At 42.3% G+C, this 24621-nt stretch overlaps 1 protein-coding gene across 3 annotated transcripts in view; it reads left to right on the top strand.

The window, feature by feature from the left end:
- Positions 1–3881: 3881 nt before the first annotated feature.
- Positions 3882–24621, top strand: part of ksr1a (kinase suppressor of ras 1a) — a 29007-nt gene continuing 8267 nt past the window's right edge. For 2 of the 3 annotated variants that reach the window (XM_086057541.1, XM_086057540.1), the window contains exons 1-15: positions 3883–4451; positions 14200–14340; positions 17299–17446; positions 17533–18022; positions 20440–20621; positions 20780–20849; positions 20967–21050; positions 21144–21205; positions 21281–21390; positions 22281–22449; positions 22734–22775; positions 23029–23077; positions 23184–23253; positions 23660–23953; positions 24209–24405. In XM_086057541.1, coding sequence (XP_085913667.1) covers positions 4233–4451; positions 14200–14340; positions 17299–17446; positions 17533–18022; positions 20440–20621; positions 20780–20849; positions 20967–21050; positions 21144–21205; positions 21281–21390; positions 22281–22449; positions 22734–22775; positions 23029–23077; positions 23184–23253; positions 23660–23953; positions 24209–24405 — 2327 coding nt within the window. In that variant the 5' untranslated portion in view covers positions 3883–4232. Of the gene's footprint in view, positions 4452–14199; positions 14341–17298; positions 17447–17532; positions 18023–20439; positions 20622–20779; positions 20850–20966; positions 21051–21143; positions 21206–21280; positions 21391–22280; positions 22450–22733; positions 22776–23028; positions 23078–23183; positions 23254–23659; positions 23954–24208; positions 24406–24621 lie in introns of all 3 variants that reach the window. The other variant, XM_086057539.1, reaches the window with a different exon arrangement.

Below are 24621 nucleotides of genomic sequence, written 5' to 3' on the forward strand. Positions count from 1 at the left end.
TTATATTTTAAATGTACCTAACGTTGTGGCCAGTGTGAGTGTAGGTGTCTATCGTTAAAAAAAGAAAAAAAAATACAGTTAAGCATAACTAAACTAAACTGTATTGTCTCTCTTCATATCCACTACTTCTGCTATTATCATTTTTCATTTGGAGGCAAAGCTGAAAGTGGCACACACTGTGCTGCTGGCTGGACACCATCAAGTCTGTGCTGTTAGAACAGTACGACCTAATTCAAACAAAAAGTTGCATAATAACAAAACCACACCAAAAAAAAATCGCCAGCGTTTATGCTTGATTTCAAGCAGGGTACAGTACACACATGACATACTGATAACTAGACCCGATTCCCCACATACAATTAGAGTCAGCAAAATCCCAGTAACAGGTGATTCTTCCTCCCCAATCTGCTCGGAAAACTGTCTGCGCCGACAATCGTAAATGTTAAACCTGTTCAATATTTAGGATTGCCAATGGAATGATGGGCATTTTGGAAACGGCTAGAAGCTCACCTTATTTCCAGACACAACTAGATGAGCAACTAGATGAGATGACAATCTAGGGGGGGGAAATGGCAAGACTTTTTGGGGGCCCCCTTTTAAGCTTCCCCCATTTGACTCATTCATCATAAAAAAAATTCTGATCGTAAAATATTTGTCAGCACCCTAATCCACCCAGCACAGTCGTCAAAGGTGGATGGAAGAGTGGCCCTGCCCAGCTAGTCGATAATGTTATTCACAGTATTTTTGTTTAGGAAAATATGTCTCAGAAACAGCTTTTTATCGACTCAGCAAAGCAAAAACATACATGCAGGTTCTGTGTAAAGTCTGCCAACAACCCTTAAATTTAGCTCCTCCCTAGGTGATGCATTTCACTGTCTTGCTAAATACAGTACAGTAAAATGGTGGTATGTGTGTGTATATGCTTGTTTACACACGCACATGATGCCGCCAAGCTAGCTTGCTTCGCAGAAATGAGTTGCGTGGTGCGGATCCTCTCCTCCGTGGTGACAAATAAATTACTCTTAAAGAGACCTTGTGTATTGAGGAACCTAGCCGGGAAAGCTGAGTACTACGTCATCACAGCATGTGACTAAACGGACCAATGACGAGGGATGATCCGCGCAGCAACGATTTCTGACGTGTGCGCGTCATGTGTTTCAGACCGGTTGAGAAAATTATTATGGAATCACCCTATAAATTTCCATTCCGAAAACTAACACCTGCATTAGATTAGATCTGATCGTTAGTCTGAAATTAAAGAAGAGTGATCACACCTCAGAGACCTGTTGCACCAATTGGACTGACATGAGTCATGTGTGCAACACGAGAGATGTCAATTGCAACAAAGGAGAGAATTATCAAACTTCTTAAAGAAGTGAAATCACCGCGCAATTTTGCATAAAATGTTAGTTGTTCAGTCAGTCATGGACTGTCGATGACTGGATGAAAGTCGTATTCAGTGTTGAATGGCGAATCTGCATTGGGCAAGGTGATGATGCTTGAACTTTTGTTTGGTGTCCAATGAGATTTCTGAAGATGACTGCCTGAAGAAAATGTGCAAATGTCCACAGTCATTGATGGTATCGGGCTGCATGTCAGGTAAAGGCACTGGGGTGATTGCTGCTATTACATTATCAAAAAATGCACAAGCTTACATTGACATTTTGGACACTTTTCTTCTCAGTAGGATGTTTGGGGATGATTTTTTTTTTTTTGCAAGGTGGTAATTCAAGGCCTACAAATAGTCCAGATCTCAATCCAAATGAAACTTTTTGGTGGAAGTTGATGAAAATAGTTCAAGACGAGGCTCCAACCTGCAAAGCTGATCTGGCAAAAGCAATGAGAAAAAGTTGGAGTCAGATTGATGAAGTGTTCTGTTGGTCACTCATAAAGTCCAACCCTCTGAGACTGCAAGCTGTTATAAAAGCCAGAGATGGTGCAACAAAGTACTAGTGGTGTGTTGGAGTATTCTTTTGTCGTTGTTTTCATCCATCCATCCATTATCTATACCGCTTGTCCTCACAAGGGTCGCGGGGAGTGCTGCAGCCTATCCCAGCTGTCTTCGGGCAGTAGGCGGGGGACACCCTGAATTGGTTTCCAGCCAATGGCAGGGCACACAGAAACAAACCAACATCCACACTCACAATCACACCTAGGGGCAATTTAAAGTGTCCAATTAACCTACCAAGCATGTTTTTGGAATGTGGGAGGAAACCGGAGTACCCGGAGAAAACCCACGCAAGAACGGGGAGAACATGCAAACTCCACACAGGGAGGCCGGAGCCGGGATCGAACCAATGACCTCTTGACCTCTGAACTGTGAGGCGGACGGACGACCACCTGTCGCCGCCTGTCATTGTTTTCATGATCCCATCATGTTTTCTTCAGAATTTAGTGATTCCATAATTATTCTCCATGCTTGGTCTAAACAACTGTTACTGACTATAACATTTTTTTCCTGGATTTCTTGTTAGTGTTTCTTAAAACCAGAAAGTCTAATTTAGTTTGTGTGATGTCTGTGATCAATTTTTATTCTACAAAATTAAAGAACTGAATGAACATCCTCCGAGTCTGGTGATTGAATTTTTGCCAGGGCTTGTATTTATTTATTTACAAAAAAAGCAACAAAGCCGAAGCCCCTTGCAAGAGAAAAGCATAGACGGAAAGAGGGAACACAAAAATCCTTGAAGTGACTCACGTTCTATTGTATAATCCGCCTATATTAAAAGAAAGAACATCACACCCTCATCATGGCATCAATGAGATGTGTGTGTGCCACCGATTGTTCTTCACAAAATTGCAGTCGCTTTTTCAACATGAGTACAAACGGCTTCACCTTGAGCTTGCAATAAAATTGGAATTTGTCACATTTGTCAACATTTGCTTACTTGATCCCTTTCTGGATGGAAACAAGTGAGTTGGAAGAAGGAGTGATCATGTTGAGTACCACCTGTTGAGACTTCTGCAAAATCCCACTCTGCAAAAATGTTTTTGCTCATGCTTTATCCCAATATAAGAGTGCAATTGAATGTTCTACTCTGTGATGTCATGTGGCTCTTTTGCGCTCTAGTTGAATAATGACATTCACTCTTTTGGGACAGCTGTGGCCAAGTGGCTAAAAATACAGCCTGTGACTGAAGGACCCTAGGCTCAATTCCCTCTTTAGCACGTGCCATCACAGCTGGGGTGCCCTTGAGCCAGACATGTAAGTGGCTGTCAAGGCATCAGAAGGCTGTCCCTAGCAGTGGTCACTAAATTAATGGTGTATGCTGGCTGTGTTGGCTTCTGGGAAACGTTCACTGGACTGCAGAGGTAATTTTTTTTGGGGTGTGATTCATGTAAAAAAAAAAAATGGGTACAGTACATAACGACAAATTGAGTTTATTTATAAAAGATGTTAGAGTGTGTCTATGGGAATTTATGAGTTGGACCTGAGAGAAAGTCTGGCTGACAATATTTATTGTAGTTTGATAGGGCTATTTCACACCAAACACTTAGTTGTGCAAAGTCTATTTTACTTCAGAGAAATCTCACAAAAAAACAGTAATCTTATGTTGCAGGCATATATACAGGTAATTATTGTTTTTATTATTTATTTGACAAATAATATGGACGTAGATCATTTGCCGCGACACTCCTGGTTGGGAATCACAGACCATGCATGTTTAGTAAACCAAACTTCAGTTCGTCAATATTTTGCACATTTTAATTATAGTTACGTTTTTACTAATTAGTTTTTACTTGCACAGACAATCACAATATGTTATTTTGTTGTTTCTCGGCTCAACTGGTAACTAACATCTAACAGCTGTATAGTAGAACAAAACAGTTCCCTTTTCAGTCATAGGCGGACCTGGGGGTCACACCCTGTAGACTTCATTTCCCAGAGTGCACCGCGTTCCTCATGATGTTCCTAACAGCTGACAGACGGTGAAAGCCACTAGCAGAGAGCTGTCTGTTGGTGGGGAGAAGACTCTCCTGTCGCCAAACAACGGACCTAAACCACACGTCGAGGGACTACATTTCAACAAACTCCTTCCATCGATCATATTCACTGGATTAAAAGGAAAAGAGATATAGTCCCTTCGATCAGCCTCCAGATCGGAAGCTGGGGACATTCGCTCGGTCAGGTGCTTCTTTTCACAATAGTTCGCTGAGGCTGCTGCATATGTCGGATTTTATCCATTAACGCTTCGACTCCAGCCCTCCCAGCCGAGCCCAAATGCCGAGGAATGGATAGTGTGTCTACTATCGGCGGGAACATGGTCGAGAGTGGCGAGAAGCCGGAGAGGGACAGTGGCGGCGGTGGTGACGACGCAGCCATGGCCGCGCTCCACCAGTGCGAACTGATCCAGAACATGATAGATATCTCCATCTCCAGCTTACAGGGGCTCAGGACAAAATGCGCCGCGTCCAACGACCTCACGCAGCAAGAAATCCGCACACTTGAGGTAAATTGGATGTTCCAGCAGTGACAAAAGGCCGTCCCAGCCGTCGCGAGTCTTGTCAAACTGCGGAGTCATGAAGCCGCGACGTCCGCCTCGCTCGCAGAGGCTTTTTGTCTTGTAGGCATCCCCAAAAATGACGTTGATCTATTTAGAACTATTATTATTTTATTTTAATATTTATTTATTTATTGCATCAGTACCTCAAAGATGATTAATGTTCCTGGGTGACCTCTCTTCATTCCCCCCTAGGAGCTCCCATTGCATATAGCACAATTCATCTCGGCTTAATATTGAATAATCTGCTTTTATTTATAGAACTGCATGCGCCGCACATGCTGTGCTTGTTTTGTAGCCTAGACTCCTAGAGGGCCGCCCGATTAACAAACTAACAAAGAAAAGAAAAACGAATTGCACAACATGTTCTTGTTTTTATTCGATGCTCAGCCTAAGCTATCTTGCATCTGGATGCGGCGTTGTAATGACCTGACATTGCTTTGCGCAGGGCCTCTGCACACTATGCTGTCTCCTGCTATGTGCCATGGAAGCACGCCTTTTTTTTTTTTTTTTTTACACACCGTTTGCTAATGTCACTTAATGACAAAATCAGTAGAATCGTTGTCATTCTAATTCATCTGGTGCACTCCCTTTGATTATACTTTACGTTTCACACTCTTTAGCAGACATAAAGTCACGCAACAAGACATGTTATATTTCATTTCAGACAACCTTCCCTCATGCAATGGCTAGATTAATGCATTCATCTACAGTAGACACAGTACCAGGTCTCAATAATGCACATGACGTTTACTAAGGTTGGAGGCCATCTATCCATTGTCGATAGTGCTTGTCCCCATTAGGGTTGTGGGTGAGCTGGCGCCTATCTTAGCTGACTTTGAGCAAGAGGCGTGGTACACCCTGGACTGGTTGCCAGACAATTGTTTAGCACATATGGTCAAAGCTATATACACTCACATTCTCATTTATGGACAATGTAAAGTCTTCAAGTAACCTGACATGCATGCATTTAGAATGTGGGAGGAAGCTGTAGTACCCGGCAAAAACTCAAGCAAGCACATGCAAACTCCAAACACGAAGGCCAGAGCTGAGAGTTGAACCCTGAACCTCAAAACTGTGATGCAGACATGTGAACTATTTTTATAATATACAGTACATTACTGGACAAAACTCTTCGATGTTTGGAAGACGTAGACCACGTCAAGATTCTGGAAGACTCATTCCAGGAGTTAGTGCATGAAGGCGTGGCTTTCCAGTCCTTTAATAATTACCACACTTGGAAACAATTGTTTAACATCTTTATGACCATATACAAATGTAAGTATTCTTTACAATTATATTATGTTTTGCTTTTTAATGCCCATGTGACGTCACTCAACGGTCTCTTATCTGAGGCCTCCACGGGATGTGTTTATGCTGTCTGCTTTAAAAAAAAAAAAAAGTATCATCAGTTGTAAGGTGACTGGGGGAAACATGTCATAGATTGTATAGAATTGTTAGGAACACATAGCTCCTCATGAGGAGAACGCGATATGAAGTGCAGGAATTTTTTAAATGTAGTACTTAGCTGGACAAATATTTTCTTGTATTGAACAGGCAACACGGGGAAAGTTTGGTGAGCAGCAGTTTGCATGTTCTCCCTGTGCTTTTGTCTGTTTTCTCCCAGTACTGTGGCCTCCTCCTACACTACAAAAAACATGGACTGTATGCAAAACTGAAATTTTCCATAGGTGTGAATGGCTGTTTGTGATTTAACTGGCAACCAGTCAGGAGTCACAGCTCAGATTCAGAAAACAGGTCAGCCGTGATTGCTCGTTGTGAGCAGTTGTGATGTCATTTTCAGTCGACAGAAGACAAAATGGCCGCCCCCGGGAATGGCTAAAAATGAGTGCATCTTGCTGCTTAACTTATATTCCACAAACGCAAAATTAATGAGAATGCCGTGTTTCAACTAGTGGGCCTGCTGGGAACATATTCTTGAAAAAAAAAAATGTTTGGGTTGACTTCCGCTTTAAGTCTGAATTTACAGTTGATCGCAAGGTTATTTAGCCACCTATAATTTCTTTGCCGTTCTTGAGGTTAGCCGACCCCATTTGCTGCAATTGACCTGAAATATATTTTCTGTTGTCTAAATATACTTTTGTAGAAAGAATCTAAAAAAGACAATGTGCCCTTCCTTGGAGGATTTCTGTGCCGAGCGCAACTCTTGTTGTTTTTAAATCAAATGCTCATTGATTAATGGGGGTGACGTTCCATAAAGAGGGTAATTGTGAACTACAGCCCCTTTCTCTTAAGCAATTTATCTTCGAGTTGTGGTTTGACCCGATAAGTGATCTTGTTGGTCGTAACATTCAGCTACGGAGCCAAGTGCTCCAGTGGTCTTGCAGCATTTGTGTTTTCAAGTGGCTGGTGCTAGCAGGGCGGTGCTGTCAGCACTCTGACTTCCTTTGTCTTTACCGGCACTGTTTTGACCTCACTTCTTGCCATCTTACCACTTTCATTTCTTGTTTGAGATCTCTTTGAGATTTCACATTCTAACTGCTTGACATTTTTGAGCATCGCCTCCAGATGTCTTTCCCAACGTGCTCCTCTACATCATGAAATGCAGCTAATGCAGTCTGTTTCTTTTCCACCAAAATAGTGGAATTATTGAATTTCTTAATACTGCTAAATTCAATCTTTAATAAGTGAAAAGTTGTCCTCCTACTGAAAAACTGTTGTTAATTTCAAATTTGTGATCCGTCTTGTTTTCTTGATATCTCTGTTTATTAAGTTCTGCTTTGGTTAAAATTCAGTTTGCAAGATTGTCATTTGCTTGACACTCCCACACACCAACGAGATGGATGAGCAGTACCTGCTAAATGTTGCAGCTGTCCATTTTATTTTTTTTCAAAAAATACATTCCTCATTGCCTTTAATTTTTATTAACCGTTTCAGTACATGATGTACACTTTAAAGTGGAAGATCATGCCATGAAAACTAGATCTAAAATAAAACAGGGAAAGGGTGTATGAAATCGCTCCGTAGACTTGAAGAATAGAATATTTCACATGAATCAGATTTGGAGCCCCAATTCCTTATTTTAGAAGTTGTGTTAGCTTTGTATCAGATGGCCATCCTTTAAACCCCTTTCTCTTTTTTTTTTTTTGAGTCATTAAAAACATTTTACTAGTATAGCCATGGGATCTACCAAAACTATACCCCTTCCAATGGACAGACCGACAGACGTCTGACGGACTAAGTGACGGACTGACCATTACAATTCAGTCCGTCACAAAAAAACGACAGGCAGCGAACGACGGACTGGTACGCTGGCCGCTGACGAATGACGGCCCAGCAAAATCTGGTAATATGCCCACCTCGGCTCCTACTCATATATTGTAGCACTTGCCCAGATTATATATGTAGGCCTGCCTGCGGATGAAATAGTAAAACATGTAGACTCAGTGGCCAAAATGCATGCTAAGTAATGCACAATGTGTCAGCGAATGGGGGCGATAGAATGTGCACAGCATGGGTAAAAAGAGCACAGATGACTGCTCAATTTAAGTGGATAAAAAAGCAAGAACATTTTGATTTCATCTCATGAATTTATGCAATCTCTACTGGTGGACCGGCTGGGCCAACATCATTCAACTTCAGGTGGCCCGACACAGTCACGTGGTGGCCCCAAGCCATTAGGCCACGGTTAATTTGTATCCTAATTGTAACATATTAGCATTCGATCTTTTTTATTTCACAATCCTACCTGAGTGCAGTAATCCCTTATCAATCTGTCTTTTTGTTTTCTGTTGCTGGCCGTCACAAACTAATCAAGTCGATGATGACACAGGCACATAAACTGCAGATGACAAGATTTTAAGTCAACTACGATTCAAATATAAATTGGCTGACTCGAGATTGAATGAGACGCAGTGTACAGTCTGCCTATAAGCAGAGGACACATACTGGCTGCCTTTCAAGCTTGAGTCTACCTACTTGTTGATCTGATTGGAGGGATGGAAAGTTTGTCTTATCAACCTCCAAGTTTTTGGGAGCTGCTTCCCTTTTCCACACCATTATGATATACTCTTCCCCGAATGGATTTGGTGGATCCGATGTGTCAGGTTGAACTTTGGGACTGGTTTGAAAAAGTCCAGCTCTGTACGGCAAATTGTTCAGTCTCAAACAATTAGTGATGACGGAGATGGCTTCTCTGCGTGAGTTTTAATGCCACTGAGTGAACACCGTGAGGTCATAGTAGCTCTCGCACAGGTGGCGCAAAGCGACCTTGCTTCAATATTGCACTGGAGTGTAATCAAGAGCGACTCCAATTCACTTGACATGCTCATTGAGACGGCTTTATTATTCCACTTGAACTGTGTGTTGTTCTGCCTTGCCAGTTAGAGGATAATGATATCGGCCTCTCCACATGGAGTGCTAACTGCTACTTCACTTTACACATGTTAATCCCACTCAGTCTGGCCTCTGTCTGCCTGTGTGCTGCCTACGTTCTACTTGTACTGCAGCTCTTCATAGATTTCTTATTTTGGCTCCATCATATCCACTTTGCAGTGCCTTTGGAGGCCGTTTGTTCTTTTTAAAGCTGGTCAAAATGTCTATGCGGCTGGTGAGCATGCAGCAAGGACTCTCCTGTTCTGTTCATGATCTGTTGTATGTAAATGCATTACCAATAACTATTATTATTACGATATTATTTATTTTTTTACGAAACAAATTCACTAGCTTTTTAATTACAGTGTTGCATGGCGGTGATCATCAAGCAGCATGGCGTCACTGTGTTTTGTCTCCTCTGTGCGGGAGAGAGCCTTCGCCGTGCGCACGGAGCGTGAGCTGTTTTGGCTGCATCTATATTTAGACATCTTCTCTTCCTACGCGTTTTCAGGGTAGGTTGTTAAATAAGAAAATCAAATGACGCGCAAAGAGGCTGGGCCAGCAGGGAGGAAAGGGGAGGGGTGAGTCAAAGCCAATCGGCAGTGCTGCTGCTTGTGACAAGACAACTGCTGTGCGCGTGCGTGCGTGCGTGCGTGCGAGCGAGCGAGCGTGCGGGCGGTCGTGCGTGCGGGCGTGTGCGTGTGTGTGTGTGATTGAGGAGAAAACAATAGAGAACGTGGCTCACATGTGAGTAATGAGGAAGCGCGACGTTAGTGATTGCAGCAACACTGACCCTGTCTGTATTTCCGTTTTTGACATGCAGTGTGTGATGTGAACCTGTAAAACTGTGAAAACGGGGGTTGTGGAACCGTGTGGGCAGACCTTGATCTATTTTTAAAACCAACCAGGATTAGTTGAATCTTGTAATTTTCCCATGAGGGGGTCATATTTGCTTTGTTAAAAGGCCACCTATCATCAAACATTCGTATAGTGAAATATGTAAACTTTATGTTTAACATGGATTGATGATATGCATGTCCAAACGCGACCCCCCAATCCAAGTTTAGGAGGTCAGCGACCGCAGGAGATAACAATGCTGGAGGCTGAGGAGGGGCTTCAAGCAGGCCATTGTCCGAGGCTATCAAGCATGTGCGTGTCCCTTAAAGGTCATGTGACCCAGCTACTGCCTATCTTAGCCTCCCTGCCTGCACTATTTTTATCTCCTGACACATTTTCTTTGCTTAGCTCCAAACTGTGCATCATGGTTTGCTCCAAAAATGTGCCGCCTGTCCTTGAAAGCAGTCCCATATTAGGATTACTGCAAAGTGTGCTCCTACTCCCTTGAAGACTGATACATTATCACGACTAGAAATAAAAAAAGGACTCACTCAAATGATAACAGCAATGACCATTTAAAATATACAGTATCAGCCAGGTTTTAATGTTGTTGCCATCTGCCAATGTTCAATTCAGTCATGGCAATCCATCAATTTTCAATTCTGCTTGTCATTTTTGAGTGTTTTTGGTATAGCGGTAAATTTAAAAGCAAACCTTGGTAATCCTTTGGGGGAATGGTGATGTCTATTCAAATCGGGTTGGTTTATGAATTGCATGTCATGGGCCACACGATGTAGTTGTGGTTACCCTTAAAGTGGAAGTCAACCCAAACATATTTTTTACAAGAATATGTTCCGTTGTAACACGGCATTCTGATTAATTTTGCGTTGCAAAATTGGAATATAAATTAAGCAGCAAAATGCACTCGTTTTTAGCTATCTCTGGGGGTGGCCATTTTGTCTTCTGTCGACTGAAAATGACATCACAACTGCTCACAACGACCAATCACGGCTGACCTGTTGTCTGAATCTGAGCCGTGATTGGTCGTTGTGAGCAGTTGTGATGTCATTTTCAGTCGACAGAAGACAAAATGGCTACCCACAGAGATGGCTAAAAACGAGTGGATTAACGCTTATTCCACAAACGCAATATTGAGCAGAATGCCCTGTTTCAACTTGTGAGCTTGCATAGAACATATTCTTCAAAAAAATATGTTTGCGTTGACTTCCGCTTTAAGGATCGGCTGTAATGCATAGCTAGCGGTATAGTAGTAGTAGTAGTAATATAGTGCACCAAAATTAAACCTTTGTTTTAACCTCATGTTTCTGTTCACATGGAATACAGTAAGGGAACAAAATGCAAACTGTGCTTTTGTTTTTTTTTGTTAACAGGAACACATTTGATGACATTTAAAATTTAAACATTTTTTTGTTTTGGTCTTCATTAATATTCCTGTAAATATATCCCGTCTTTGGGCAGGATTTTGTTGCTCAGGTGCCAGGAACAAACGGAGCAGCGATGGGTTCTGCTGCGCCGACTCTGCCGTGTCAGACGGGCCTCTTTCTTTGCGCTCCTCTCCTGTCCTGACTGACACGCCGGCTGTCACTCATCCCCTCACAGCATTAGACCGTTGCCATGGTGCCGTTTAGCTCGGCTGACAGGTGGGCTCTGACGCCATCTGTCTCCCCACCACCACCACCCACCTCCAGGCCACGCGTCAATAGCTGCTTTTGCTACTCTGCACCAAAAATAAGATGAAAGAAGCCTGTTGTTATCGTGGTTTGTTGCTATCTAAATGCCATCTCACTGATATTAGTGAGGGACTAGGGGACTTCTCACTTCTGTTATTTAGCAAGATAACAGATGAGTCAAATGCTCCGTAAGTTGCCCATCCTATTTTGTCGCTGTGCAGAGCCGCATGATGACATTTATATGTGGTGTTGCTTTTTGTCAGCGCTCAGTGTTTCACATGCATGGGAAAATCCCACTGAAATGTTGCTGACGACTCAGAAGAGAGGTTGCTAGGTAACCTGACGTCACGGGGCCGCATTAGAGTACAGGGAGGCAAACACGGGGCTAGCTCGAGTCGTTAGCCACATCTAGTCAGGTGTGATTTGCCCATGGATGCTGTTTTCCATCCAAGAAACAGATGTTGCTGTAGTTTATTTGCTTGTACGTTGAAAATATGGTGTGAGAGCCTGTGAGAAAATACGGAAGTAAGAGCAAAGAACTTCAAAGGACCTATTTTAACATGTTGGCCCTTATTCCTGTGTGCAACTATGCTATGCTGTCACTTCAAATCAGACTACCAATCTCTTGAATTTATATTAATTCATTTTGTCAAATTAATGTTTCAGAATATGAGACAATTCTTTCTTGAAAGCTTCCTGTGTCTGAAACAACAAGCACTTCATTTGTAGTAACTAGCCAACTATATACAGTAAATTAATGTTTTCAACTGCACTGCATTTATACTGAGATGCTTCTCATTTGTGGGAAATTTAAAGATTTTAGGTCAGTTAGAATCGTCCGTCAATACTTCAAGTCTATTTGTAAAATAAAAAAACAACAACAATGTAAACCCTTAAAAGTTTCCTTCATTGACATTTCTATTCAGTACTAAATCTTGTGTTGATCTTATGTTGAAATGCGGCGGATGACAATCTTATTTTAGTGTCTGACCTCCACTAAAGATGCTTTTTGTGCGTTGCCACAAAGTCTGCCGTCTTTATTTATTTATTTTTACATCTCAAGGCCAGCCTTTCCCCGAGCACCATGAATGTGAGTTTTTATCTTAGCCTATCACCAAGGGAATTGAATGAGCAGAGAAAGACGTGCGCTCCTATTCAATGCTCAGGCACTCAAGAGGTGTTTTGCTGGTTGAAAGGCAGATGGTGTTGCACGGCTCATCTGAAGGTGCCGCCCGCTGTAATGGACCCATGCAGATAGACTGCACGATAAGGGGACACACAATCCGCCACACAATTCGGCCTGCAAACCAATACTGCGGTGTTCCTTGTAGTACATACAATACTTACTCACAGGACCACTGCACTGTCTATGCCAGTGTTTTTCAAACACTGTGCCGTGGCACACTGGTGTGCCGCGAGATATTGTCAGGTGTGCCGTGGGAAATTATGTAATTTGTGTGCCTGCGCGGTCTAGCGCCTGGCAGCATAATCAGGTAGTTACTACATTGTAGTACTCTTCCATACCAGTAGGTAGCAGCATCAGCAGGTAGCTAATTGTCTTTGAGACAAGCGAATTAGTGATGCGTGTTTATCCAAACAGGCCCATGTTTCACACTGAGTAAATATCAATATGAAACATTATAAAATACTTTTTTCTTTGTGTTTATTTAATTCCAATTCATGACATTATAATATAACGTGATGTTATAATATAACGTCATTCTTCAATGTTATAAAATCCTTATATAAATAATATAATGCTTATATTGTTAAAATATATTTTTTTTTCTTCACAATTTTAGCTGGTTTTGCTATTTTTTTTATTACCGTATTTTTGATGATTGACTAATCATTTAGATACTTTTTTTTTTTATTTTTTATTTAAAGTTGTCCAAAGTCCTCAGAATTTCAAATTGCATGTATTGTATAACGTCGCACTCCTTCCACCTCTCTCATGGCCTATTATTTTGCAGGTGACCTCAGCAAAATATTTCCAACTTGGAAGTACATACGGTCAAAAGTTTCGACCCGGTTCCTTTCTCATATATGGAACAGAATGTGAAAACGATTCGGCTCACGTTTGTTTCTTAGCAGGAAATAAGGTCACAAGCTGTGCTTTTCAAAATGGAAAAAAAAAGATGCTAGAGGGGTGGGAAAATTTACTAAATATAGTGACAGTCTCTAATTTGTCAACACTGATTGTGGTTTTGTAAACTAGCTCCACTCTTTCCATAGCTATGTTGCTGCACATTATGTCTTGTAAACCAAACACTGAAATATGTTCACAAAATAACTAAGAATAAATCATCCGTTTGACGTTGCTGGTGATTCGTTGTTTCTTAGAATTTCTTAGAAGTTTGGCCTTTGGAGAGTTTTTCATGTTACATATGAATCGAATCGAGTCGTTCTGCTTGAAAATGTACGGGTCTTGAATCATATCCTACCTCATCTATCGAGGCACATATCGAATCCTCTTTTATGGGAAAATCGCACGCTCCTAAATGTGACCCTCTACGCCGCTTGTGCATTTTACAGAGTATCAAAATGGAACTTCTTTATCTTGGTAATTTTTTTTTTCCCATTTTGCCACATTGTGCAGATGTACTCGTGCGTGTATTCATTCAAACGGTGTCTTGCACACTCGGGCCACTGTGAAACTGGGTCAAACACACACTGCAGGTATGTCAAGTGGTGTTGTTACAGCAGGTTTGTAGAGTTTAGAATGGAAAAACTAATACAGTATGTCTTGGCTACATGTCCTGCTAGCGAGCCACAACTTCTTCTGTGGTCGCCCACCTCCCCTCCTGATTGGTGTCCTCTATTGCTCCCTGCAGGTGAAGCTGGTGAAATACATCTGTAAACAGGTGCAGTGCAAGCTAAAAGTGCCAGAGACAGAGTGGCCCGACAACCTGGACAGCTATCCACGCTTGCGAGACTGGCTCCGCACCATCAACTTACGACCAGAACTCATTGAGGTAGGCTCAGATTGTGCACATCACGTTTGTCTAACAACACACAATAGCAACTTGTTAGCATCAGTCCTCGTTTGTATCAACACTCACTCTGATCGCCGTTGTAATTTGAAAAGGAAAAATATGTGGTAGTGAGGTAAGGTTTCAGGTATTAGTATATAGTACAATAGAGAGTAAGTTTACACTCAGCACCAGCAGTGTTTTGCTATTTTCACCCCAAAATTTGTAAATTGATAATTGATTAATATTGCTTCAGGTCTCTGGGATTAACCTGCAAATATTTGCTCCTCAAAATTGCAAAGTTGCTCCTCAAATGAAGTCATCGATTAGCATGAATACAGAATTCCACCGAAAAGTATGTGGACTGTGTTTCTTTACTTTAATGAGCGCCTAACTACTTTAGCAGGACATACTTGAAAGAAATAAATCACTCATTTTCACTTCCCTTTCTGGCAAATTCAGAGTAGCTGTCATTCCTCAACATATTTGTTCGTCATATTTTACTGCAATTTTTTTTCTCCCATTACTTGCTTTCCTTCCTGTGCAGCTGCAAACTGTCAGCTACTGTATGTTTTTCTTGTCCCTGTTTGCTTTTGTGTTGTGACCTCACCGTAACATGATCATTGAGGATGTTTCTTTTGCGTGTTATTCTTTAATACATCTCGCTGTACTTTAGAATAGCAATTTTTCAGTTTCGCTACTTTTGATTAACTGTTTAATATTCCCTTTTCACAGTTTAAATAAATCAGACACACTCAGTTTGAATTCTTGTAAATTCTCACAACTCTTTCCTTTAAAGAAGAAGTAAACCCAAACATATTTTTTTCAAGAGTATGTTCTATGCAAGCTGACTAGTTGAAACAAGGCATTCTGATTGATATTGCGTTTGTGGAATATAGCTGAATCCACCTGTTTTAAGCCATCTCGGGGGACGGCCATTTTGTCACTTCTGTTGACTGAAAATGAAATCAGTTGCTCAGGTTTCAGGTAAGTTAACGACTTACGGCTCATCTGTTTTCTGAAGCTGAGTTGTGATTGGTTGTTACCGGAGCCCTGAGCAACTGTGTCATTTTCAGTAGACAGAAGTGACAAAATGGCCGCCCCCTGAGATGGCTAAAAACAGGTGGATTTACCTGCATAACTCATAACCACAAACACAATATTAATCAGAATGCCTTGGTTCAACTGGAGGGAGGGCCTGCCAGGGGCGGAGCCATGGGTGGGCCTGGGTGTGCACAAGCCCACCCAGATTGACAGACTGACCACCCAGTGAGATTCATGAAAAAATCCATCCATCCATCCATTATCGATACCGCTTATCCTCACAAGGGTCGCGGGGCGTGCTGGAGCCTATCCCAGCTGTCTTCAGGCAGTAGGCAGGGAACACCCTGAATTGGTTGCCAGCCAATCGCAGGGCACACAGAGACAAACATCCGCACGCACAATCACACCTAGGGGCAATTTAGGGAGTCCAATCAACTTACCATGCATGTTTTTGGAATGTGGGAGGAAACCGGAGCACCCGGAGAAAACCCACGCAGGCACGGGAAGAACATGCAAACTCCACACAGGGAGGCTGGGGGCTGGATCGAACCCACGACCTCTGAACTGTGAGGCGGACGTGCTAACCAGTCGACCACCGTGCCGCCCTCATGAAAAAATATATAATTCTAAATTTTTCTAAATTTATGTTTCAGTATGTTTTTTATTTTATTGAATATTAAGAATGGCATAATTGTGTTTGTCTCAGGAAGATCTGAACTTCATATTTTTCCGTTGGTCATTTTATTTGAATGTGCGATATGTCAGGACAGGAGGATTGTGCTCAGTGAGAGAAATATTCAGACCCACCCTTATTTTTCCAGGCCCACCCATTAGCCACGTTCTGGCTCCGCCCCTGCGGTCTGCATCGAACATATTCTTGAAAAAAAAAAAAAGTTTGGGTAGACTTCCTCTTTAAATAGTTTTAAAACACTGTACATGTATTTAACTAACTTATTTGGAGCAACAAGTCACATCAACAGCGTGCAGAAAATCTGCAACAGTGTTAATCTCTTTATAGTCTGTTTTTAAAAATATGGTTCTTCTGATTGGCACCACCATAGAACTGCACTGCATCGTACTTAGAAGCCCATAAAGCCCCCCCTCTCTTCTAATTTGAGTTCTACATGCATGCATTACGCAATTCTCCAGAGAAGAGCTGAAGCTTAGCTCATTTGGAGTTACACAATTGAGAGATTTTATTTAGTTTACCTTCAGGGATCCAGGCCTTGGTTTGAGGCCATGTTTGTCATGTCGTCCTGTATTGGTATTTGGGAAATAGAAAGGCTGGCACTGGCCCACTTGACTGTGCTGTGCTGTGCTGTGTATGCAAAAGTCACATAAGAGACATAGGCCGCCAACGCGATGGTGCAATGACACTTGTCATTTCAAGAATTACAGAGAATAACTTGAAATTGTTCCCGTTCCCTATTGAAAAACAACCATCCATTGTGGTGGGTGTTGGTCCCCTGCCACTTTCACTCCAACATCTCTTGGTCTGTTTGTGCGCTTCCCTTTGCTTACAGTGGACACACGAGTGTAGGACATTGCCCTTGCTTTCTGATCACTGTTTGCCCTGTCGGAGCACAGCTTTGACATGACTGATAAGCAATTGCGCACTTCCCATGTCCAAAAACAACATCCCAAACTCACTGAGCTTGCTCTTGTTTCCTTCTGATTTGTAAATTATTGTATCCGCTCATATCTCTCTGGCAAAAATGTCGGTGTCACCTACTTTATATCCCTTCCAGTGAAATGTTGACTGCAGAAAAGGGCTGGTGTTGATTGTGTCTGATTTACGAAGTAATTCATATTAGCCAAATGAGCAAGATGAAACAGCTTTTTTGTGCTTTCCTGAAGTGGTCTCTTGTTTTCTATTGAAATCGTCATCTTCTTTTCTTGATTTTTGCTTCTGCGTAGGCAGTGGAAGTGAAATTCTCCCTGGATGCCTTACTGCAGATGGCAGGAACTCAGGTGAGGGACTCAATGCGAAGGCTTGGCTTCACCTCCGAAGAATGTGCCCGACTCAGTGCTGCCCTCTCCTGCCTCAAGAGTGCAACTGAAGCCGGTATGTGTCTTGCGACCATCTGCCAGGGTTTTAATGTGTTCTCCATGGCTGCAGACCATATTATTCCACTCTTGTCTGTGATCCAGGAGGTGAACTGAAGGAAGACAGCACAACTTGGTTGTCTGAGCCCACCAGGAGGGACAGTGGTTCTCTACTGACTGCAGATCAGCTCTGCAGCTTTGGCAACCCACTGCGGCCACTCAGCCCCTCGCCTCTAGCCCGCCCATCCACCATCCATTCCACGCCCTCCACCCCTTGCGCTACTTTTCCTCATCCCCGCTCCGGCTCGGTGTCAGCAGTCCTCACGCCCGAGGCACAGATGCCACACCTCCACGGTGAAAGCCCCCTCACGAATGCCTTCCCCATGTCCTTAACTCGCTCCCCCCGTCTCCACGGACACACTTCAACGCCGCCCGTAACGCCACCATCCAAGCGGCGTCACCGACTGAAGCCTCCGTGCACGCCGCCGCCTCCGTCCCGCAAAGTGCTACATCTGCTTCCCAACATCACCCTCACACGCAGCAAAAGTCACGAATCGCAGTTGGGCAATCGCATCGAAGACCCACTCACCAACAAGTAGGTACTCAGAACACTTTGAGAGATTGCCGTCGTTGCTTTTGGTGAAGTGCTTGAAGCCTCGTGAGGTGGTTTCCAAGCCGTAACGATAGCTTCTGATACGTAAAGTACACAGCAAAACTTTTACTGCCACCTTGCTGTTCACACATAATCCTAAGTGATAGAAATAATACGCTTACAGAAGATGAAAGGAGGCGAATTAAGCAATAGAGGCTGCGGCCTCCAATAAAAAGCATGTTTATGATTTTATTCATGATTAAATTGCACAGGTTGTAGAATGGTGGAATAAAGTTATGACATGATTTACCTTACCGGTACTTAGTGGTGGGGGATATGGCAAAAATATCATATCACGATTTTTAAAAAATAAAATCACGATCATGATTTTATTATGATTCTTTTTTTTACATCGTTTTTTTTAGATGTTTTTACATAAAACCACAACTCGTAACGCGGGTCTAGTACTTTGAAGAGTCTTTTAAACCACTCGTTTCCCACTGTTTTAATGAGAATCATGTCTTCAACAAGGTAATAAGTCACTGCCTCAGTTACTTCTTTACACTGCTTGCTTGTTTTTTAATATGGAGTGCCCTAGTTAAATGACTGTGTTACCGTGGGTTGCGTTAGCTTGGAGCTAGCGGCTGCCTCTGGCTACCATGTGTCCGTTTGCTTTGGCTGTCGGCGCTGACGTCCGAACAGAGTCCCTGCAAACTTTGCAAATACCCGGTTTGCGCTTTCTCTTCCGAGGAAAGGTCAAACCAAATCGACACTGTGGATGTGGAGTTTCTTTTCGGGACCAACTCCGCTTCGTGGTGACTTTCCGCGATACCTTCCCGCTATACAAGCAAACAGGGAGGCGGGGAGTGTTACGCTCGGTACACTGTGCGTACTGTGTTTGTTTGGTCGGGTATGCGTCAGCGGCTTTGAGCCGCCATAGAGCTAAACTGTATAGAATGTACCCTGTAGACGATCAAACGATCTTTCGGCTTTATAAGATCGTCAACACTTTAAACCGCTTAACGATCTAATATCGTCATATCGCCCACCCTTACCGGTACTCTTTTTCTTACATCGCATAAAACTTGGTCTTTGATCAGGGGTATGTCAACTTTTTTTCACATTCACTATTTCTGCTGTCTCCATAGCAACCACAACACTGACAACAAAAGCATCTGTCCTGTTATCATGTCAGTTTGCCTTTCAGTACACTTCTATTCCCTCTGTCATACACACTCTCCTTACTCTGAATGTTTGGCTGCGGCTAATCCCCTCAGATTCCCAGAGATTATGAGTCATGTCCAAACAGGAAGTATTTCCTCGGACTAATGCTCGGAGGTGGCAAGTCAAACACGCACGCGGACATACATGCACAATCTGCCTCCCCTCTCATTTGCTCTCTGTCCATTTCGATGGGATGCACATGCACAAACAAGCGCCATGTTTATCCACCATATCCTGTCTGTGTATGGGAGGCTTAACTTTTTCCAAGGCTGAAAAAAAACACGACTGACTGATTCAACACGCATGATCTTGTAAGCAATCAGTGTGAAATGGGTCTCAGTTCTAATGTCATCGTATATTTTTATGTTTTTGTTTTTTTCTTTGACTGTTTTTGCCTGTTGTTGTTGCGCACAAGTAAGTACATGGAGACTTGCGACCTTGGCTGCCACGGATGTCACCCTGACTGTCCGTAACAGTCCTGTTTAGCCACTCAAACATGCCTCTCTCAAATCCTTCTTACATAACCTGCTTCAAACTCTTCAAGCCTTGCAGTGCACGTTCTGTCTCTAACCCAAGAGTGGGCAAACTTTTGAGAGCTCAGGTAAAAATAAATAAATAAGGACATAAATAAATACATTAATAAACAAACAAACAATGTTATTGTTGTTATTTTGGACATTTTCGAGAAACCCCTCCTCTTATCTTTTTCTACTTTAGTACAGAAAAAACTTTCATATTTTAATGGTCTGCTTTAGGATGAATGGCAAATTTATTCCATTTTCTTCCCCTTGATTCGAATGAAAATTAAAGTGGAAGTCAACCCAAACATTTTTTTCCAGAATATGTTCTATGCAGTCCCACTACTTGAATTATGGCATTCTGATTAATATTGCGTTTGTGGAATATAAATTAAGCAGCAACATAGAGCCACTTTTAGTCATCTCAGGGGACTCACCTGTTTTCTGAAGCCGAGCCGTGATTGGTCATTATCTGACAGAAGTGACAAAATGGCCACCCCCTGAGCTAGCTAAAAACGGGTGGATTTCCCATATTCCACAAATGCAATATTAATCAGAATGCCGTGTTGAGACCAGTGGGCCTGCATAAAACAAATTCTGGAAAAAAAATATGTTTGGGTTGACTTCCCTTTGAATGCCCTTTCTTGATTTGTTACACATTTTAACCTTGCTTTGCAGATGTGTCAAAAAGAACAAAATCCTCTTGAATATGCAAGTCAATGGGAATGGCCACGAGGACACGCCTTCTCGCTACCCCGCTGTTCCGGTTCGAACCCCAGGGGTGCCCCCAGCTGCAACCACCGCGCCTTACACCCTCCCTGGTACACCAACACTGATGGAAGAGCATAGCGTCATTAAGAGTGAGTTCTGCTTGCAAATGATCATATTTCTCTCTTATGTATAGCACTGCAAACTGCAAGCTTTTGATTTTGACTGCAGTTTCTCTCATCATGTTTTACTGCCAAATCGTAACTTGCATTAAGTATTCCTCCCCTTCTTGTTTTCCCATTATATCTAGATAACAAACCGGTTCACCGCAGCTCTCCACAAGCTGTGAGGAGGGACATAGGTCTTGCTGTCACACACAGGTGCCTTTTTAAAAAAAGAATGAAAACTGTGTTGTAACTCCGATTATTCATCGTCACCCAACAGGATGCATTTGTGAATGTTAGTGAATCAGGGTGATATGTATTATTTTTCTGTAGGTTCTCCACCAAGTCCTGGCTCTCTCAGACATGTCAGGTGTGTCAGAAGAATATGATGTTTGGGGTTAAATGTAAACACTGTCGGTAAGTTGAGCACTTTCATATTAAAAAGGCAAGATTTAGTCTTGAGGGCATGTGATACCTAGTTTTCTTTTGTGGTTGCTTATTTGTGTGCAGATTAAAGTGCCACAACAAATGCACAAAGGAAGCGCCATCCTGCAGAATCTCTTTTCTTCCAAGTAAGATTAGTTTTTGGATTCTATTCCCGACGAACAAACAACCAAACGCAAAAGCAATGTGATGTTCTGTTGTAGTTGCCAAAATTCGGAGGACAGAATCTGTGCCATCTGATATAAACAACCCAGTGGATCGTCCGCCCGAAGCGCCGCAGTTTGGTACACTACCAAAGGCCATTACCAAAAAGGTAAAATGTCTCTCCGGTGCTTTTAGATGGCAATGAATCTCACTTAACTCTCTCGATGGGTGAGGCATCAAAGTGCCAGACTACAGTCTCTTGTCTGGCACTTAAGTGTTTGTATGTGTGAAAATTCTGAACACACTGGCGCAGATGTCCTCTATGTCTGGACGTTCCAGTTTTGTTTGCTTTAGTGTGAAAGACAAATAGTTATGCAGGTGATTTTTGCCATCTGACGTCTCTCCACTTCCCACTGCTATGTGAACATTAAGATTAGACGAGCTCGCTTGTTAAGTTTCCCCTTAATTCTACCATGAAACATTTTCTATAGAGGTGCATCTTATGCAAATATCGTGGGAAACTTAATTTATTTCCATAGTTATTTTTAAAAAAGTGGATTTGATGTTATTTTGATTTGATTTTTTTAAATAATAAAATCCCAAAATTCACCATCTCATGAAATGACATTACATAGGAAACAATCCAAATTTTAAAGTTTGGAATTGGCCTTCCGAAAAGTATTTTCCTATTTCTTTAATGAATCTGCGTAATTAATATGACTTTTCGACTTGAACTACTGAAAAAAAATGAACTTTTCTATGATTTTGAAAATGTTTTGACTCACCTGTACAGTGTATGTTTATTGAACACAACACTAAGTATACTTGCACAATTTGAGATCCAGAAAAGTTTTACTTTTCGAAGAAATGTTGACTTTTGATGTGGACCTGCACTGCATCACTAAACAGCATTTCTCATCATTCTTCCTATTTAACAACAAGATGCCTCATGCAGCTCTTGTAATAGAACACATTAGATTGTGCAGATGTACCTAATAAAGTGTCCCGTGAGTGTAATGTTAGGACGATTTCTAAACTGAGTGGCTTTTTTGTCAGCAGGATCATCCTCCCGTCCTGAACCAGCTCGACTCCAGCAGTAATCCGTCCTCTACGACCTCGTCCACGCCCTCCTCCCCGGCACCCTTCCAGCAGAGTAACCCTCCGAGCGCCACGCCGCCACCCAACCCCTCGCCCAAAGGCCATCGGGACAGCCGCTTCAACTTCCCTGGTGAGCCTCACAGGCCCTAATACTGCAAGTCACCAATGTGCATGCTAGCATGAGTTACAATACAGTCTATTAATATTCCTTAATTGTCCTCCAGTAATAAAATATAGAGCCCTCTATTTTGCCACCGTCTACAGAATTAACACTGAATACTTGTAATGGTTGTGCATTTTAAAGTTTCTTCTTCCAAAAAAAAAACAACCTCTAATCATGAGTCTCTCTCCCTCTGCCATGCTTGCTGGCCTTTCCGACTTTTTGGGTATTTTTTTTTTATTTTTTAATGAAAGCTGCCTGCTACTTTCAGCATAGACAGCAGTTTATCTTCCCTGGTGAGTCCCAACATGTCATACTGCATTGTCACTTACCCATCATTTCCTTGTGCGAATCTTAGATAGCCTGCAGCTGCCCTCTGCATGTAATTTCTCCGGGTTTCAGTGTCATACTCATGTGTGCCAGCGCCTCTCGTGCATATAATGTTCTGTTAACGCCATCTGCTGGTGGTAATGAGAATCTGCATGTCATTTTCCATTTAGGATGAATATTTTTGAGTACTTTTTTACATAGGTTACTGCTTCTTTTCAGACGTCTCCAGCCCTGTTACTTTACATACTGATATTCTCCAAGATACAGTGTAAGACTTTATTGTTATTATTCCTGCATTGCTTTTTATATGTGTTGATTTTTCAGCATGTTGATTTATGAGAATATTATCACTGGATTTTATTCTTGGATTACAGCAGTGAGATTGAGCAATCAGTAGAGGACATACATGCTGATCTGGTTGAAGATGAAGATGAAGATGAGGAGGTATGACGAATGTCAGAAAATACACAAAATACTGACGTTGTTCAAATTGATGGAGGTTTACTTTAAAATGACTCCTTGTTGTTCTGTTGTTGAATATGATGATGATAAAAAAAGACGCCCTATATTCTAAATTATGGTTATGCAAACTTTGAAATGTATTAAAATGCATTGACATCTAAACATAACAGACATGACTGAAAGAAAATATCAATCAAGAATCCTATTCAATATTCATCTATGTGTCTGCTTGATGATCAATAAATAATCACACATTTATTGGGTGACCCAATAATAAAATAACTTAGACCCAAAGTGGGCCCAGACTCAAACCTTTGTAAATCTCTGACTCTAACTGTACACTTCTGAGTTGAATCCATTTAAAGAGCAAATTGTGGTCCCCTTCTAGGAAGGTGAGGATGACATTGAGGTCGAAGATGAAGACCCTGAACTGGATGAGGACAATGAGGAGGAAGAGGAGGAGATTTGCGAGGACGGGGAGGACGAGGAGGACGGCGAGGAGATCCGGATGAACATGGGCTCTGACGGCGAGTGCGAAGGTGACAAGTTGGATGATCTGCCCTGCTCGCGGGGGAACCAGTGGAAGGTCCCAATCTCCCGCAAAGCCAGCCAGACCAGCGTCTACCTGCAGGAATGGGACATCCCGTTTGAGCAACTGGACCTTGGAGAACTCATTGGGAAGGTAAGGAAGCAGAAACAGACAATAGACAACTGTAGCAGTGTCAAATCAAAGCTGGAAATTATCAACCTTGCACAGACAGAGTATTTTATTCTGCTCTTTTATTGGCAAGCATTATGCACTGTTATGAATTATTATGCATGGTGAATTCAAGTTAGAGGGGAAGTCAACCCCAAAATTTTCTTTGCACATTTTTGGTTCATCACAATATGGCTTTTTCTGAAAGGAAGCTTTTAATGGACGTGTTCGTTGATCCAGGGCCGCTGGGGCAAGGTGCATAAAGGTCGGTGGCACGGCGAGGTGGCGATCAGACTTCTTGAGATCGATGGGAACAATCAGGACCACCTGAAGCTCTTTAAAAAGGAGGTGATGAACTACAGGCAGACCAGACATGAGAATGTGGTGCTCTTCATGGGGGCTTGCATGGCCCCACCGCACTTAGCTATCATCACTAGGTGAGAACTTGAATATTAAACCACATCAACTGAGGCTGGATTTACACTGCAGGTCTAAATTCCCAAATCTGATTTAACGTACGATAATTATACGAAATACGTTACCGATAGTTAGCTCATCCCCATTGGGTAGAGGCCATTTTCTGATCTGATTCCGATTCCAGGCCTTTATTTTGCCCGCTATTTACACTGCAATGATGCATATACAGTACAATT

Source organism: Filicampus tigris, chromosome 17 (assembly GCF_054856515.1).
Source record: "Filicampus tigris isolate MCC_2025a chromosome 17, RoL_Ftig_1.0, whole genome shotgun sequence".
In the NCBI taxonomy this organism is placed as follows: Eukaryota; Metazoa; Chordata; class Actinopteri; order Syngnathiformes; family Syngnathidae; genus Filicampus; species Filicampus tigris.